The 19,218-nt window shown below is 53.1% G+C and overlaps 1 protein-coding gene and 1 long non-coding RNA gene across 2 annotated transcripts; one reads left to right on the forward strand and one right to left on the reverse strand.

Moving 5' to 3' along the window:
- Positions 1-453: 453 nt before the first annotated feature.
- LOC144612300 (tumor protein p63-regulated gene 1-like protein) lies at positions 454-7,573 on the reverse strand. Its single transcript, XM_078431882.1, has 5 exons — positions 6,985-7,573; positions 6,408-6,496; positions 5,253-5,429; positions 1,544-1,694; positions 454-763 (listed from the first exon to the last, which is right to left on the reverse strand). Exons 1-5 carry the CDS (start codon positions 7,243-7,245, stop codon positions 569-571), a joined length of 873 nt encoding a protein of 290 aa, XP_078288008.1. The 5' UTR covers positions 7,246-7,573; the 3' UTR covers positions 454-568.
- Positions 7,574-14,393: 6,820 nt separating this feature from the next.
- On the forward strand, positions 14,394-18,929 carry LOC144612388 (uncharacterized). Its single transcript, XR_013549660.1, has 3 exons — positions 14,394-15,030; positions 15,293-15,387; positions 18,032-18,929. It is a non-coding gene; the product is annotated as an uncharacterized LOC144612388 (long non-coding RNA).
- Positions 18,930-19,218: the final 289 nt, after the last annotated feature.

Below are 19,218 nucleotides of genomic sequence, written 5' to 3' on the forward strand. Positions count from 1 at the left end.
TAAATGTTGGGATAGTCCCAGCCTCAACTACCTCCTCTGGGAACTCGTTCCTTACACCTACCACCCTCTGTGTGAAAAGTTACCCCTCAGATTCCTATTAAATATTTTCCCTTTCATCTTAAACCTATGTCCTCTGGACCTCGATTCGCCTACTCTGGGCAAGAGACTCGACCCGATCTATTCCTCTCGTTATTTTGTACACCTTAATAAGATCACACCTCATCCTCCAGCGTTCCAAGGAATAGGGTCCCAGCCTACTCAACGCTCACACCCTCTAGTCCTGGCAACATCCTCGTAAAAAACCTTCCTCCCTGCCCCTCTCCCCACTTCTTCCCCCTCTCCCATCACTGATGCTGGAATTTTCAGGCTTTGATGTATTTATTTTGTTTCTATCAGTGGTCTGCTGATCCCGACACACGCTCTTCCTCCCTCCCCCCCCCCCCCCCCTCTCCGTGTCTCTGCCGCCACCCCTCTGCCATTGCGGCCGCTGGGATGGTGAGGCTTGGATCAGTGTGTGTGGGTGTTGGCCGCGGGCTGCTGGCTCCCACGCTGCCAGCTCACGGCTCCACTAGAAGGCGAGCAGGCGGCGAGGTTTGGCGTAGCCCAGCTGCGCCCAGTTGCTGAGGGCAGACACCAGGCCCAGGACCGTCTCCATCTGGATGGGTTTCTCCAGCAGCAGCGGCCCGTTGGCTCGGCCGGCGAGGGGCTGCTCCCGGTGGGCCATCCCCACCCCCCGGGTCAGCTCCGTGCGGAAAGACCCCAACTGTGGGCAGGAGAGAGGGGGAGTGAGACAGCAGCACGGGGAGAGATACAGGGGAGAGGGGGAGTGAGACAGCAGCATGGACACACACACACACACACACACACACACACAGGAAGAGAGGCTGGAGGGGGATGTACATGCACGTACAAAACTACACACACACCCATACACATGTACACACACATGTACACGCGCACAAATACGCACACGGGGTGACTGGAGAGGGGCTCGTACACATAGGCACACACACTCACATACATATACTCACACACACACGGGGAGAGAGACTGGAGAGGGGCACGCACACACTCACACATTAACACAGATGTGCACACACACTCACACACATGCACACACACACGCACGCACACGGGGAGAGAAACTGGAGAGGGGCATGTACACACACACACAGACACAGGGAGGGAGATAGTGGAGTGGGGCATGTGCACGCACACACACACACACACACGTGCTGGGAGATGCGAGACTACAGACACTCACACAGACACACACAGGCACAGGTAGAGAGAGACACAGGTAGATGTCCCCCCCAGTCTCCCCATCCCAGTCCCCCCGTCCCCACAGTCTCCTCCCTAGTCTCCCACCACAGTCTCTCCCTATCTCTCACCCCAACCGTCTCCCCCCCCCCCCAGTGTCACCCCCACAGTCTCTCCCCCCCACGGTCTCCCCTCACCCCCACAGTTTCCCCACCAGTGCCTCCCACCACAGTTTCCCCTACCCCCCAACCAGTGTCTCCCCCCCCCCAGTCTCCCCACTCACCGTGCAGGGGGGTGACAGGTGCCCGCTCTCTACCCCGGGGTGTTCTGTCAGGATGATGGACGGCAGATCCCGAGCCCAGGGGTTCCAGCGGGAAAGGAACGACGGCTCCCGCAGTTTGTCCCATCCCAGCCGCATCCCCAGCCCACAGCGCCTGGGCTCAAAGGACAGGGCGGTGAGTTCACACCCGCTCACACTCACACACACACACACACAAACGTGCACACACACACACCCACACACACACACGTGCACGCACTCACACACACCACACACTCACACACGTGCACGCACGCACACACACCACACACACACACACACACTTACAAACCCGCACCCCTTCCACATTCCGAGACACCCCCATAACCCACTGAGCCCTCATCCACTCCCCACACCGAGACACCCCCCACTCATACCCTCCCACGTCTACACCCAACATAACCCACCCCAGTCCGAAACACCCCCATATCCCACCGTCCCACACACCCCAAGTCTCACACACCCACATACATCCCCTCAGCCACCCTCTCCCCACACTGAGCCTCTGCCCACTCAACCTCTCCCACTCCTATCCCCCCATACACCAACCCCCCCTCCCCACACTGAGCCCTCCACCCACTCACACACTCCCACCGATCCCCCCATACTCCAACCCCCCCTCCCCACTCCAGGGGTCCCCATACACTCTCCACCCTAACTTGGTCTGTGGCAGGGACTGAGTGATGGGTGAGTGAGGGGTGTGTGGGTGAGGGGGTGTGTGAGTGAGGGGTAGGTGGGTGAGGTGTAGGTGGGTGAGGGTGTGTGGGTGAGGGGGTGTGTGAGTGAGGGGTAGGTGGGTGAGGGTGTGTGGGTGGGTGAGGGGGGAGGGTGAAGTCTGTGGGTGAGGGGGGTGTGGGTGATGAGTAGGTGGGTGAGGGGGGTGTGGGTGAGGGATGGTGTGGATGAGGGGGGCGTGGGTGAGGGGGGTTGTGTGGGTGAGGGTGTTTGTGGGAGGGGGGTGTGGGTGAGGGGGTGAGTTTAGGGTCTGGATGAGGGGGCTGTTGGTGAGGGGGTGTGGGTGGGGGGTTTGGGTGAGGGGGTGAGTTTAGGGTCTGGATGAGGGGGCTGTTGGTGAGGGGGTGTGGGTGGGGGGTTTGGGTGAGGGGGTGAGTTTAGGGTCTGGATGAGGGGGCTGTTGGTGAGAGGGTGTGGGTGGGGGGTGTGGGTGAGGGGGTGTGGGTGAGGGAGTGTGTGGGTGAGGGGATGTGGGTGAGGTGGGTGTGGGGGGGGAGGGTGAGGGGATGTGGGTGAGGGGGTGTGGGTGAGGGGGGGAGGGTGAGGGGATAAGGGTGAGGGGTTGTGGGTGAGGGGGTGTGGGTGAGGGGGTGTGGGTGGGGGGTGTCTAGGAGTGGGTTTGGGAGGGAGGGTGTGGGTGTGTCTCGGAGTGGAGGTGGGAGGGACAGTGTGTGTGGGGGTGTCTAGGCGTGAGGGTGAGTGAGATATGGGGTGTAGGTGTGGGAGGGGATGAGGGCTGTATAGGAGTGGGGGAGGGGAGAGGGTGAGTGCGGTGTATGTGTGGGGTATGGAGGGTGCAGGGGGTGGGGCAGAGGTGTAGGGGGATAAAGGGAAGCCGGGTGAACTGGTATGGGGGTTTGCAGGAGTGGGAGAGTTGCGGGTGTAAAAGTGGGCGGGGGTGAGTGGGGGTGGCTTGGAGTGGGAGAGAGTGGGATATGGGATGTGTCTGGGCTGGGTGAGGATGGGTGTAGTGGGGGATATGGGGTGGTTTGGTGCTGGGTGAGGATGGTCTAGGAGTGGGGGGGCTGCGGCTCTCTAGTAGTCTGTTTGTCTTTTTTTTTGTGTGTGTCGGTGTTGGGATGGTTTTTGTTTCTGTTTTTGGCTGTGTATGTGTGGGGGGTGTGGGGTGGGGGAAACCTTTCTTTTATTAGGTCTCTTCCCCGGGGCGCAGCTCGGCCGCGGGGCCTTCCAGCTCGGCCGCGGGGCCTTCCAGCTCGGCCGCTGGACTTAACATCGTCGGCGTCGCCCGGTATGGCCGCCGGACGGTTCAGTGCTCGGTGCGGCTCGGCCGCGGGGCCTTCCATCGCCCAGTGCGGCTCGGCCGCCGAACAGTTCAGTGCTCGGCCGCGGGGCCTTCCATCGCCCGGTGCGGCTCGGCTGCGGGACTTAACATCGCCGGCGCGGCTCGGCTGCGGGACGTTTCAGTGCCCGGTGCGGCTCGGCCGCTGGACTTAACATCGCCGGCGCGGCTCGGCTGCGGGACGTTTCAGTGCCCGGCGCGGCTCGGCCGCTGGACTTAACATCGCCGGCGCGGCTCGGCTACGGGACGTTTCATTGCCCGGCGCGGCTCGGCCGCTGGACTTAACATCGCCAGCGCGGCTTGGCTGCGGGACGTTTCAGTGCCCGGTGCGGCTCGGCCGCGGGACCTTCCATCCCCTTGCGGGGGCTGTGCGTGTCGGTTGCCTCGGTAGGGGTCGAGCTGCCTGTCCGTGGGCGCGGGGGGGGAAGAGAGTGGAAGTTTTGTTGCCTCCATCACAGTGAGGGGGTGTTTGGAGTCACTGTGATGGATGTTTGTGTTGGGGTCGTGTGTCATGTGTTCTTTTCTTTTTTGCTGTGTCTTGTGACTGCTGAAATTTCGTTCGGTATTTATACCGAATGACAATAAAGTTCTGTTATACTGTTATTGTTATACTGTTATATTGTTATATGGGGGGGGTGTACTGGGTGAGAGGGAGTGGAGAGTGGGGAATGGAGGGGTGGGGAATGGAGGGGTGGATAGGACTGGGTGAGAGGGATCTAGGAGTGTAGAGTTGGAGGTGGGGGTGGTGGCGGAATATGGGGGCCTGTAGGGACTGGGTAAGAGTTGTCTGGGAGTGGAGAGGAGGGGTTTGGTGCATGGGTGGATGTGCAGGGACTGCGTGAGAAGTGGGGGGGTGGGATATGAGGGGGTGGAGGGACTGGGTGAGGGGGGTCCAGGAGTGGGGGGGTGGGGAATGGAGGGTGGTGTCGGCACTGGGTGAGGGTTCCCCCAGGGTGGGGGGGGGGGGGGTGAGGGGAGTCCAGGAGTCCGGTGTCGGCTCTGGGTGAGGGTTCCCCCAGGGTGGGGGAGGGGGGGTGAGGTTCCCCCAGGGAGGGGGAGGGGGGGGTGAGGTTCCCCCAGGGTGGCGGAGGGGGGGTGAGGTTCCCTCAGGGAGGGGGAGGGGGGGTGAGGTTCCCCCAGGGTGGGGGAGGGGGCGGTGTGGGGAGCCCAGTGTTTCGTTTTGTTTAGATATACAGTGCAGAAAGAGGCCCTTCGGCCCATCGAGTCCGCGCCGACCAGCACTTCCCTCACATAACCACTATCCTACACACACAAGGGACAATTTTTACACATATACCAAGCTAATTAGCCTATAAACCTGTATGTCTTTGGAGTGTGGGAGGAAACCAGAGATCCCGGAGAAAACTCATGCAGGTGACGAGAAGAACGTACAAACTCGTTGCAGACAGCGCCCGTAGGGAGGGGAGAGAGTGGGGGGGGGCTGGAGAGGAGGGGGGAGGGGGAGGGAGAGGGAGAGGGAGAGGGAGAGGGAGAGGGAGAGGGAGAGGGAGAGGGAGAGGGAGAGGGAGAGGGAGAGGGAGAGGGAGAGGGAGAGGGAGAGGGAGAGGGAGAGGGAGAGGGAGAGGGACAGACAGCAACTCGAGCGCTGTCCACCATGGCCGCCCAGTGTTGACTCACCTGCTGAGGGAGGTTGAGGGGAAGTGGAAGGGGCCGACAGTGATGCTGTCGATGTAGTGCAGGGGGATTCGCAGCAGCAGGTGACAGGACAGGCCCACAAAGTCATAGTGAGACACCAGCAGGACTCGTGGGGTCAGCAGCACCAGTTTCTCGCTCTCTCGGTTCCAGTGGTCCACCCTGAGTGGGGCAGGAGACGGGGAGATGCACTCACTCACTCCTGCTCCCTGGCAACGGGGCTTTTCAAAGGGAACGTCCGTCCCCACCCTCCCGACACACTCACCCTCCCCTATCTACACCCCCACCCTCCCTCACCCACACCCCACCCTCCCTCACCCACACCCCCACCCTCCCTCACCCTCACCCCCACCCTCCCGATACACTCACCCTCCCTCATGCACAGCCCCACCCTCCCTCACCCACACCCTCCCGTAACCTCCAGCCTCACCCTCCCACACCCCCACGCCCCTCACCCACAGCCTCACCCTCCCTCTCCCACACCCCCACCCTCCCTCACCCACAGCCTCACCCCTGACCAACATCCATGCCTATGTGTCAGGGGTAAGTCAAGCTGAAGGATTGCCTCTCTCTCCCCAGTTCCCCTCTCTCTCCCCATTCTTCACTCTCCCCAGTTCCCCTCTCTCTCCCCAGTTCCCCTCTCTCTCCCCATTCTTCACTCTCCCCAGTTCCCCTCTCTCTCCCCAGTTCCCTTCTCTCTCCCCATTGTTCACTCTCCCCAATTCCTCTCTCTCTTCCCAGTTCCCCTCTCTCTCCCCAGTTCCCCTCTCTCTCCCCATTCTTCACTCTCCCCAGTTCCCCTCTCTCCCCAGTTCCCCTCTCTCTCCCCAGTTCCCCTCTCTCCCCAGTTCCCCTCTCTCCCATGTTCACCTCTCTCTCCCATGTTCCCCTCTCTCTCCCCCGTTCCCCTGTCTCTCCCCAGTTCCCCTTTCTGTCCCTCTATCCGCACCTCCCTATCCTCTCCCACACCCTGTCTGTCCCTCGGAAACGGTCTCCTCTCCCCTTTTCCCTCACACCTCCCCTCATCTCCCACCCCCTGCTCCCTTGCACCCTCTCCACTGACGTCTCACTCCGGCAGAAGCTGGGCATTCCCCCCACTCCCCTCTCCCCCCGCCGCTCCACTGATCCGGGGTCTCTTACTCTGTGAGGAGCCAGGCTCCCTGCACTTTGCCGTCTTCATCCCCCAGTGTTCTCTCCGTCTCGCTGATCGCTGCTTGCAACACTCCTGGCTGTGGAGACACAGTGAGAGAGAGATGGTTTATGTCCACTGGGGAGAGAGAGAGACTGTGACCCCCACTGGGGAGAGACAGGGACTGTGACCCCCCACTGGGGAGAGAGAGAGAGAGACTGCGACCCCCACTGGGGGGGGAGAGAGAGAGACTGGAACCCTCTGCTGGGAGAGAATAAAACTGTGACCCTCCACTGGGGAGAGAGGGAGAAATAGTGGCCGTGGGAGACAGAGAGAGAGACAGAGACAGACAGAGACAGAGAGGCAGAGAGAGAGAGAGAGAGAGATTTCCATCCACTGGGGAGAGAGGTGAGACGGAGACTGTGACCCTTCACTGTGACACAGACGGATAGATGAACCCTCTGACCTCTCTCTGACCACAACCATCAGGGGGAGAGACCAGGCCTGTCCTCCCCTCGCTGACCCCAGGAGGTGATGCCCAGATGTATCCCAAACCCATCTCCCAGCCACCGCGCAGCCCACACTCACCCGCAGAGCAAAGAATTCATCCCGGTGGCTCTGGCCCGAGGACGGGGGGAGAACAGAGGGGGAGAACTCCCCCCGCGGGAGAGGGGGATACAGTCGGGAGAGGTCAGCAGGGGTTACAGGGGTCACGCCCGAGCCCGGGGCAGAGGTCACACACTGTTCCACTCCTGGGTCAGGCGTCAGGTGCTCTACTGACCCCGGGGTAAAGGTCGCGTCGGGTTCCAGTTGCGGCGAGGGAACGCTGGGCTCCAGCTGATCCCCCATGGCCGGCAGGGGAACCCCTGCTCCTCCCGAATCGGGGAAGGGACGGTGAGGGAATCGCGGGGCTCCGGGACGGGATCAGCTCCAGTCCAGGCCGGAGCGAAGCAGCAAACTACGGGTGCGAGCAGTCAGGGGCAGGGTGGGTCAGGGTCACAGGGTCAGGGGTGAGGAAGGGTTAGGATTTGGGACAGGAGGGGGTTTGGGAGGAGTCACGGTCAGGGTGCAGGAAGGGTCAGGGTCAGGATGATGTCAAGAGTCAGATTCAGGGACAGGGTCAGGGGTGGCCAGGTCTCCGAAACACAACAACTGAGGACGACACTCCACCGCTGAGATAAACCAGGAAACTGGTGAGAGGCTGCAGCCTCGATCACAACACCCAACCACCGGAAATGTAGAAAAACAGGTTCCAGTTGCCAGGAAACAGCCGACACTCAACAGGGAAATAACCCAGAGCAGAACAACAGAGAAAATATGTGTTACTGATACAAGAGTCTTACAGTGTGGGGTGTATCAGTGTTACAGTGAGGGTGTGTGGGGTGTATCAGTGTTACAGTGAGGGGTGTGGGGTGTATCAGTGTTACAGTGAGGGGTGTGGGGTGTATCAGTGTTACAGTGAGGGGTGTGGGGTGTATCAGTGTTACAGTGAGGGGTGTATCAGTGTTACAGTGTGGGGTGTATCAGTGTTACAGTGAGGGTGTGGGGTGCATCAGTGTTACAGTGGGAGGTGTGGGGTGTATCAGTGTTACAGTGAGGGGTGTGGGGTGTATCAGTGTTACAGTGGGAGGTGTGGGGTGTATCAGTGTTACAGTGAGGGTGTGGGGTGTATCAGTGTTACAGTGAGGGGTGTATCAGTGTTACAGTGAGGGGTGTGGGGTGTATCAGTGTTACAGTGAGGGGTGTATCAGTGTTACAGTGTGGGGTGTATCAGTGTTACAGTGCAAATGTTGTTTTAAACTGAAGATAGACACAAAATGCTGGCGTATCCCAGCGGGACAGGCAGCATCTCTGGAGAGAAGGAATGGGTGACTTTTCATTCTTCTGTTTCAGGGCATATGGCAATAAAACACTCTTGACTCTCTAGCTGGCATGTAATATTGTCAGGGTAAAAGTGAAAGGTTTTCAAGAGTGTGTGTCGATAATTCACCAGAAAGTTGTATACACAATATAGCAAAAAAGAGGTTGAGGGGTAGGGGCTGGAGGATAGACGGTAGGTGGAATGGGGAGGAGGTGAGGGGGAGGCGGCGAGGGTAAGGGGGAGATGGTAGATGGGCACGGGAAGGGTCGGGTACCAGATAGATGGGGAGATCGATGCAGGGGGTAGACAGTGAGGGAAGGGGGCATTGGGTTAGGTATAGGTTAGGTGAGGGGCATAGGAGAGAGGAGTATGGGGAAGGGGACTTGGGGAGGGGAAGTGTGATCGGGGAGAGAAGGTGGAGGGGAGTTGGGGAGGAAAGGCATGGGGAGAGTAGATGGGGAAGGGGGAATGGTGGAAGGGGAGAGCAGATGGGGAAGGGGGAATGGTGGAAGGGCAAGGGGAGAGTAGGTGGGGAAGGGGGCATGGTGGAAGGGCACCAGGAGTGTACCCTGGGAATTTGGGCACGGGGAAGGAAAAGAGTACTCGGGGGAGGGGTATGGGGAAGTGTAAACGGGGAATGGGCATTGAGGAGGATAGATGGAGAGGAATGCATGACCTTTTATTCTGAGGCTGTGGCCTCTGAACTTAGACTCTCCCACAAGTGGCAACATCCTCTCCACATCCATCCTGTCAAGGCCATTCACTTCTCGGTACATTTCAACGCTGTCTCTCTCTAACCCCCCCCCCCCCCCCCCCAGGGAGATGGAATATGCACTTGCTGTGATTTTGGTTTTAGGGTGGCATAGTGGCGCAGTGGTAGATCCTGATCTTGGCTACTGTCTGGCTGGAGTTTGCATATTCTCACTGTGAAACACTGCAACCCTGCATATCTCGCACACAAAATGATGCAAGTCTTACTATGAATGACAGAAATAAGAAGTGTTATCCATGTTTATGAAGTTCATTTTTGAATGATTTAAAATTGAGGGTGTTGGTGCAATATACTGCTAACCCACATATGCATCGAATGAAATATTCACATTTAAACAAGGTGAATATATTATTTGTTATTTGACCAACTTATCGGTTGAATTTAGATATGAACATTTTACAGGTTGTAAGGTGGTGGATAAGGATGGTGTTAATGCGTGTAACTCATTTTTCACAAAAGTGAGGGTTATTATTGCACCAACCCCCTCAATTATATGTTAAATTCAAAACTAAACTATGGTAGCAATGTACAGTGAATTCAGAAAGTATTCAGACTTCTTCACTTTTTCCACATTTTGCTAGGTTACAGCCTTATTTTAAAATGGATTAAATCATTTTTTTAATCATCAATCTACACACAATACCCCATAATAAAAAAGTGATAACAGGTGTTTAGAAATCTTTGCAAAGTAATTAAAAATAAATAACTGAAATATCACATTTACATAAGTATTCAGACCCTTTGCTATGAGACTCAAAATTGAGTTTATGTTCATCCTATTTCCATTGATTATCCTTGAGATGTTTCTACAACTTGATTGGAGTCCACCAATGGTAAACTAAATTGATTGGAAATGATTTGGAAAGGTACACCTGTCTACATAAGGTCCCACAGTTGACTGGATGTCCGAGCAAAAACCAAGCCATGAGGACGAAGGAATTGTCCATTGACCTCCGAGACAGGATTGTGTCGAGACACAGATCTGGGGAAAGTTATAAAACAATTTCCACAGCATAGCAAGTCCCGAAGAGCGCAGTGCTCTCCCTCATTCTTAAATGGAAAAATTTTGGAACCACCAGGACTTTTCATAGAGGTGGCCACTCGGCCAAACTGAGCAATCGGGGCAGAAGGGCCTTGGTCAGGGAGGTGATCAAGAACCCGATGGTCACTCTGACAGAGCTCCAGAGTTCCTCTGGGAAGAAGGAAGAACCTTCCAGAAGGACAACTATATCTGCAGCACTCCACTAATCCGGCCTTTATGGTAGCGTGGCCTGATGGAAGCCACTCCTCAGTAAAAGGAACATGACAGCCCACTTGGAGTTTGCCAAAAGGAACGGTACGGTACGGTACGGCACGGTAGCGCAGCGGTAGAGTTGCTGCTTTACAGCGAATGCAGCGCCGGAGACTCAGGTTCGATCCTGACTACGGGTGCTGCACTGTAAGGAGTTTGTACGTTCTCCCCGTGACCTGCGTGGGTTTACTCCGAGATCTTCGGTTTCCTCCCACACTCCAAAGACGTACAGGTATGTAGGTTAATTGGCTGGGTAAATGTAAAAATTATCCCTAGTGGGTGTAGGATAGTGTTAATGTGCGGGGATCACTGGGCGGCACGGACTTGGAGGGCTGAAAAGGCCTGTTTCCGGCTGTATGTATATGATATGATATATGATATGAACCTAAAGGTCTCTCAGATCATGAGAAACAAGATTCTCTGGTGTAATGAAACCAAGATTGAACTCTTTGGCCTGAATGCCAAACGGCACCGCTCATCACCTGGCCAATACCATACCTACGGTGAAGCATGGTGGAGGCAGCATCATGCTGTGGGGATGTTTCTCAGTGGCAGGAACTGGGAGACTAGTCAGGATCGAGGGAAAGATGAACAGAGCAACGACCCTAAGCACACAGGCAAAACAATGCAGGAGTGGCTTTGTGACAAGTCTGTGAATGTCCTTGAGTGGCCCAGCCAGAGCCCGGACTTGAATCCGATCGAACTTCTCTGGAGCGACCTGTAAATAGTTGTGCATCGACGCTCCCTGTCCAACCCGACAGAGCTTGAGAGGATCTGCAGGGAAGAATGGGAGAAATCTTCGCTTTTTTATTATGGCATATAATGTGTACATTGATGACCTGGGTGACCTTGTACACCAGTCACTGAAAGTTGGCGTGCAGGTACAGCACACAGTGAAGAAAGCTAATGGTATGTTGGCCTTCACAACGAGAGGATTTCAGTATAGGAGTAAAAAGGTTCTTCTGCACGTGTATATGGCCCTGGTAAGACCACATCTGGAGTATTGTGTTGTTTTGGTCTCATAATTTGAGGAAGGACATCCTTGTAATTGAGGTAGTTCAGTGTAGGTTCACGAGATTGATTCCTGGGATGGCGGGACTGTCACATGAGGAAAGTTTGAAAAGACTAGGCTTGTATTCACTGGGAGTTTAGAAGGATGGGGATCTTGTAGAGACATATAAAATTGTAAAAGGACTGGACAAGCTAGATGCAGGAAAAATGTTCCCAATGTTGGGGGAATCTAGAACCATGGGCCACAGTCTTAGAATAAAGGAGAGGCCATTTAAAACGGAGGTGCGAAGGAACTTTTTCACCCTCACAGTTGTGAATTTGTGGAATTCTCTGCCACAGAGGGCAGTGGAGGCCAAATCACTGGATGAATTTAAGAGAGTTAGATCGAGCTCTCGGTGCTCGTGGAATCAAGGGATATGGGGAGAGGTTGGGCACATGTTACTGATTGTGGATGATCACAATGAATGGTGGTGCTAGCTAGAAGGGTCGAATGGCCGCCTCCTCCTGCACCTATTTTCTATGTTTCTATTATAAAAACAAATTGAATCCATTTTAAAAGAAGGCTGCAACATAACAAAATGTGGAAAATGTGATGGGGTCTCAATACTTTCTGAATGCACTGTCCATTATTCCTGTCTAAATCTAGCACTTCTGTATCAGTGTAGGTATGTATTCATTACATTTCATTACACTAATATAGAAGGAAAAGAATGAAACAATATCTTGACATGTGTTCATAGTTATTTTACTCACAATATTAGGTTTTCTGGAAATAAGTTTGATGTCACTGATTGTGAATGGGTATGGATAGGCCCAAATGAAATGTATGTGAGAGAACAGTGATCATCATAGGGGGGACCGTGTTCGAGAGGTGTGTGCATTACTGATTTTATATAAGAAAATAACTGCAGATGCTGGTACAAATCGATTTATTCTCAAAATGCTGGAGTAACTCAGCAGGTCAGGCAGCATCTCGGGAGAGAAGGAATTGGGTGACGTTTCGGGTCAAGACCCTTCTTCAGACTGATCTTATATATATATATATAGGGAATCACAAGAAATAAACTAGATATATATGTGTGTGTGTGTGTATGCATATATATATATATATATATATATACATATGCATAAACCATAGGTCGAATTGTCTTTATGGTTTATGTACATCATGTGAAAAATAAGATGAAGAGAGAAATTAGTGTTGCTTTAAATCAAAGTTGCTTCTGATCCATGAGAAGGAACGTTGAGATCTATTTATCTCTATCTTGCCTCTCACTCACAAACTTTAAATGATTTGTGCAGAGAGTGTGTTAGAGCAATACAAGGGAAACTGCACAAAAGAGGGGGCTGGGGAGGCAGGATCGGTGGGAAATAGGCAGAAATAGTAAGAAAGAATAAAATCAGAGAATCTAATCAGGAGGAAATCATTTAAAAAGAAAAATAACAAAAAAATGTGAATTAATAGATGAGATATATTCTGCATTTTAATAGTATCATCACACATACTGTTCCCCCACAACACTGATTACACTGCGAGAGGGAGAACGGGCGGCACCTTTTGCTTACTAAAATGGCGGACGTTCCGCACCGTTGCGTAAAACACTTCAGAAGCGGCGATTCCGACGGAGTGGTCCACCTCGCTCTGTTATCTCTGGCCTCTCCTCCCTCCCGCACCGCCCCGCCCCGCCCCCGAGGGCGGAGACTCACGGATAGAACCCGCCCCTCCTTGATTGACGTTCAGACAGGCCAATCTGCTGTTCCCGCGTTGACGTCATGGATCAGGTGGCCACGCGCGGAGACGTTTAACCAAAGATACTAGAGGAACAAGATGGACCACTCGACCCTGAGAACAGTAGAATGTCATGGCGCCATTTTAGTAGGCAGAAACCTGCAGAGACATTTAAAAAGAAAAATAACAAAAATCTGTGAAATGATATATGAGACATATTCTGCATTTTAATGGTATCATCACACATACTGTTCCCAAAAACACTGATTACACTGCGAGAGGCAGACCGAACGGCCGGGTTTGCTTACTAAAATGGCGGACGTTACGTTCCATTGCGAACGACACTTCAGTAGAGGCGATTTCTGCGGAGTGGTCCATCTTGTTCCTCTAGTACCTTTGGGTTTAACGGTCGCCGAGGGAGGGAGCGTCGCCGCCGCACAAGGAGGAGACAGAGGGAGGGCGGGGTGTGGGGGAGACAGAGGGAGCGTGGGGGAGACAGAGGGAGCGTGGGGTGTGGGGGAGACAGAGGGAGCGCGGGGTGTGGGGGAGACAGAGGGAGCGCGGGGTGTGGGGGAGACAGAGGGAGCGCGGGGTGTGGGAGAGACAGAGGGAGCGCGGGGTGTGGGGGAGACAGAGGGAGCGCGGGGTGTGGGGGAGACAGAGGGAGCGCGGGGTGTGGGGGAGACAGAGGGAGCGCGGGGTGTGGGGGAGACAGAGGGAGCGCGGGGTGTGGGGGAGACAGAGGGAGCGCGGGGTGTGGGGGAGACAGAGGGAGCGCGGGGTGTGGGGGAGACAGAGGGAGCGCGGGGTGTGGGGGAGACAGAGGGAGCGCGGGGTGTGGGGGAGACAGAGGGAGCGCGGGGTGTGGGGGAGACAGAGGGAGCGCGGGGTGTGGGGGAGACGGGGTTGCGGGGCCCGGGCGGGAGGGTAGACGGTGGATGGACAGGGGATGCGGCGAGGGGAAGGGGGAGATGGAAGGAGGGCACGGGGAGGGTGGGGTGCATGGGATAGATGGGGAGAGGGGTACAGGGGAGGGTCGGCAGTGAGGGGAGGGGGCAGTGGGGAAGGTAGATGGTGAGGGGGCATTGGAGACAAGTATGGGGAAGGGCAGTTGTGGAGCGGAAGTGTAGTGGGGAGAGGTGGACGGGAGTCGGTGAGGAAGCCATGGGGGAGAGTAGATGGGGAAGCGGATGGTGGAGGGGCATGGGCAGATTCGATGGGGAAGGGGGCGGGGGGGGGGTATGGTGGTGCACGGGGAGTGTCGTCTTTGAAGAGTACTGGGGAGGGGCATGGGAAGTTGACGGGGAGAGGGCATGGGGAGGATGGATGGGAAGGAGTGCATGAGGAAGGTAAATTGTAAATTTCCCTGGTGTGGGACGAATAAAGGAATATATTAAATTGGAGTGTGTTTGGAACTGGGGAGGGGAAGACAGAGCGGGGGATCTGATATGAGGCTGAGGCGGTGGAGGGAGCACAGACAACCCAATAGGTCCACATTGAGTGTGAATGGGCTCTTTCTATGTCCAGCTCTGGGTCATTCACGGTATACTCCTTGCCTAGTAAAGCTCCAGGAGATGCTGCACTGCCTGAGGTGATCTGGATCTGCTCTGCTCCAAGACATATTATTCTAATGTACGACATTGGGGAGACCACACCTGGAGAAATGTTCAGTTCTGCTCGCCCTGCTAAGGGAAGGCTGTCGGTAAACTGGAAAAGGTAGAAATAGATTGATGAGATGTTACCAGGACAGGAGGGTTTGAGGAATATGGATTGGCGGTGACTGTTTTCTGTGGAGAGTAGGATCCAAGAGGTGATCTTGTTTATTAAATCAGAAGAGGCATCGATAAGGTGAACTGCACAGGCTTTTCCCCAGGCAAGCAGTGTATGAAACTTGGGAGCATTGTTTAATGTGAGAGGGGAAAATTTAAAGAGCTTTTGAGGGAACAAGTTGCCAGAGGAACATTGCAGAGGTGAGTACGATTACAACATTGAAAACCTATTTGGATGTGGACACGGAGTGGAAAGATTTGGAGGAGTATTGGGCCGGTGCAGGCAAGTGTGACCAGCTAGATCAGGCAACTTGGTCAGAATGGATGAGTTGGGCTGAAATGCCTGTTGCTGTACACCAGATTCTAGAACAATATGTCTATTTGATTCCAACATCCAATAAAGTTCTGGCATTTAGATCTAGTTGCCCAATCATGTCTTTGACTGATGTTGCATTTGTTACAGAAAGCTCACGGGCTGAGACTCTCCGTGTCAGAGACAGACAACATCTGGTCAAGAACCACAGGGAACATTGAGCAACAGATGCAAGCAAAGCTGAGGTGAGAGGGAACTGGGACTGTGAGAGTGTATGTGTTCCCTCTGGCCTTGGTTCCCAGTGAGATATCATCATCCACTTTAACTGATTTTAAATCCTCCAGTCCTGTCACTGATACCCTTTGCTCTGGAATCACCAAGCCACTCTATCCTTTCATATAAAAACACCAAAAAGGCAGGAGTATGTTATCTTTCTCCTTCATATGATCATGATTAATCTCCCGCAGACCTCAATTCCTTTCCTGTGTGTACTGCTCGTCGCTCTCAAATCCCCGATCTTTGAAAAATCAATATTGCTCTTCCTTGTCTCCACTGATTTCACCTCTACCACCCTCCATGGTGGATAATTCACCATGTTCTCTCTGAAGAGCTTTATGCACAACACAAAAAGTTTTCAATGGCTACCCCATTATGGTGTAACTGTCGCCGTAGATTTATAATCCGATACAGCATGGAAACAGGTCCTATGGGCCAACTTGTCAATGCTGACTAGGATGCCATTTTGGTCTAGGCCTATTTTCCTACATTTGGCCCATTGCTATCGGAACCTTTCTTATACATGTTTCTCATGAACTCCTATAGTGTCGTAAACAGGTGCTTTGTCCCAACCTGCCTCTTGTGTTCCTATTAATTGTTCCCTCCTCACCATAAACCTGTGCATTTACCCTGTCCATTCCGCTCATGATCTTATGCAGCTCTATAAGATCACCCCTCATACTTCAGTGCTCCAATGAATAAGGTTCTAGCCAGCTAAACCTCTCTCTAAAGCTCAGGCCCTTAAGTCCAGGCAACATCCTTGTAAATCCTTTCTGCCCCTGTTCTAGCTTAACAACATCTTTCCTATAACAGGGTGACCAAAGCTGAACACAATCCACTAAATCTGGCCTCACCAATGTCTTGTTTAACTGTAACAATACCTCCCAACTTTAATACTCAATGTTCTGACTGATGAAGGCCAATGTGTTGAAAGCCTTCCTGACCATCCTATCTACCTGTGACGCCGTTTTCAAGGAACTATGTCCCCCTCCCCAACTGCGGCATGTAACCCGTATTTAATCGTGACTCATAGATCGCATCCAGGGCACCTGCAATTTCCTCCCTAGTTTCCTCAGATACAACTGATCAGGCTCAGGAGATTGGTCTATCTTAGAAACATAGAAAAATAGGTGCAGGAGTAGACCATTCGGCCTTCAAGCCAGCACCACCATTCAATATGATCATGGCTGATCATCTAAAATCAGTACCTCATTTCTGCTTTTTTCCCATATCCCTTGATTCCTTTAGACCAAAGAGGTAAATCCAACTCTCTCTTGAAAACAACCAATTAATTGTCCTCCACTGCTTCTGTGGCAGAGAATTCCATTGATTCACTACTCATCACAACCCCTTATTCTTAAAATGTGACCCCTGGTTCTGGACTCCCCCAACATCGGGAACATTTTTCATGCATTTAGCCTGTCCAATCCTTTAGAAAATTCATACGTTTCTACAAGATCCCCTCTCATCCTAAATTTCAGTGAATACAAGCCTAGTCGACCCATTCGTTCATCAGGTTAGTCTTGCCATCCCGGGAATGAACCTGCGCTGTACTCCCTCAATGGCAATAATGTCCTTCCTCAAATTTGGAGACCAAAATTGCACACAATACTCCAGGTGCGGTCTCACCAGGACCCTGTACAACTGCAGTAGGCAGTTGCTCCTATACGCAAATCCTCTCGCCATGAAGGCCAACATGCCATTAGCTTTCTTCACTGCCTGCTGTACCTGCATGCTTACTTTCAGTGACTGATGTGCAAGCACCCAGGTCTCGTTGCTCCTCCCCTTTTCCTAATCTGGAACCATACAGTTAATAATCTGCCTTCCTTTTCTTGCCACCAAAGTGGATAACCTCACATTTATCCACATTGTACTGCATCTGCCATGTATCTCCCAACTCACCCTACCAATCCAAGTCACCCTGCAACCTCGTAGTATCCTCCTCGCAGCTCACACTGTCACCCATCTGCAATAACGTCATATGTGTTTGGAGATTCTGTACTTCCATGACCATGATATTGACTGGTCTCAGACACTTCTGTTGACTCACGTTCGCTGGTCCTGATGTGTTTATCCATGGTAAAAACAGAGGCAAAATACTAATTGAATATCTTGCTCATCTCTTGTACCTTTGATTCCAAAGGGGTCTCATTTTCACTCTGGCCACCCTTTTTCTGTTAATGTGCATAAAATCTCTTGGGATTGTCCTTAATGTTATTGGCCAGAGCTCGCTCCTATTCCCTTTTTCCTCCTGATTTCCTTTTTTAGCTTGCGCCTCTGTTCCCAAAATTCCCAGCGGCATATACCTGCCCCATGCCTCCTTATTTTTGACCAGAGCCTCAATTTCTTTTGTCATCCAAGCATACTTACCCTCGCCCCTTACTCTAACAGGAAAGTGCAATTCCTTGACCCTTTTTAAGCACACTTAAAAACATCCCACTTTCTAGATGTTCCTTTTCCTTCAAACGACCTGCTCCTATCAACTTGATCCAGGCAATCTTAAATCCATAACCTTTCAAAACTTAATTTACTACTACGTTAAAAAAAAAAACAGACGTAACCTCAACGATTGCACCTCGGAGTGACTAAATGTGATGTACTTTACACTCACAGATATACCTGAATCTAGAGTACCGTCCACCCCAGAAAATGGCGGTGCGCATTCATTCATTACAAACAGGGTTGGATGAAGTTCCTTGTGGACAAGAGGGAACTGAAGACTAATGTGACCAGGAATGGAAATGAACTTGACACCAGGTTCAGTTTGGTAATTGTGACAATAAACGTGTGAAGCGGCGTGAGCTTGTCACTGTGCGTTGAAGCTGTGTGTAGTGTGGTTGTTATCTCCAAACTCCAGGACCTATGAATGTGCTCCACCCTCTGCTACTGCTTCCTCGGCTCCATGGCCCCTGGACCACAGTCATTGATGATAGGTCACACCATTGTTTTTTTGGTTTAAAGATGTAGCGCGGAAACAGGCCCTTCGGCCCCACCTAGTCCGCACCGACCAACGATCCCCGCACGTTAACCTATCCTACACACAAATCAGGGACAATGTTTACGCTTATAGCAAGCCGACAAACCTGTACGTCTTTGGAATGTGGGAGGAAACCGAAGATCTCAGAGAAAACCCACGCGGTCACGGGGAGAGCGTACAAACTCCACACAGACAGCACCCGTGGTCAGGATGGAACCCGGGTCTCTGGCGCTACTAGCACTGTGAGGCAGCAATTCTACCGCTGCGACATAATGGCGCCCTCCACAATAAGTCTTAACATCGGCGTCTTGCAAGGATGATCTCTCGGTCCCCTACGATACTCCCTTTGCACTCTCTGATTTCGTCCGCAGGTTTGCTGTCGACACCACTGTGATGGGTCAGCTCTGGAACAACGATGAGGCGGAGTTCAGGAAAGAGACAGTGAACTTTACTGACATTGTGTGTCAGAACAATAACCTACCACTCAATGTCATCAAGACGAAGGGACTAGTTATTACATTCTGGAAGCATGGCGGAGTGCATGCGTAAATGAGGATCAATGGTGCGGAATTGGAAATAGTTGATCCATCCTTCCCGGTCACCCTCTTCTTCTCCCTCCCTCCCCTTCACCCTCCTCTCCTCCCTCCCTACCCGTCACCCTCCCTTCCCCGTCGCCCTCCTCCCTACACCCCTCCCTCCCTCTTCCCCTTCTTCCCCACTCCATCCCCCCTATATTCACCTCTCCCTCCCACATTCTCCTCCCTCCCCTCCGTCTTCCTCCCTCTTGGTGACCCTCCTGCCTTCCTACACTCCTCCACTCCCT

The sequence above is a fragment of the Rhinoraja longicauda genome, chromosome 44 (genome assembly GCF_053455715.1).
Source record: "Rhinoraja longicauda isolate Sanriku21f chromosome 44, sRhiLon1.1, whole genome shotgun sequence".
Classification (NCBI taxonomy): domain Eukaryota; kingdom Metazoa; phylum Chordata; class Chondrichthyes; order Rajiformes; family Arhynchobatidae; genus Rhinoraja; species Rhinoraja longicauda.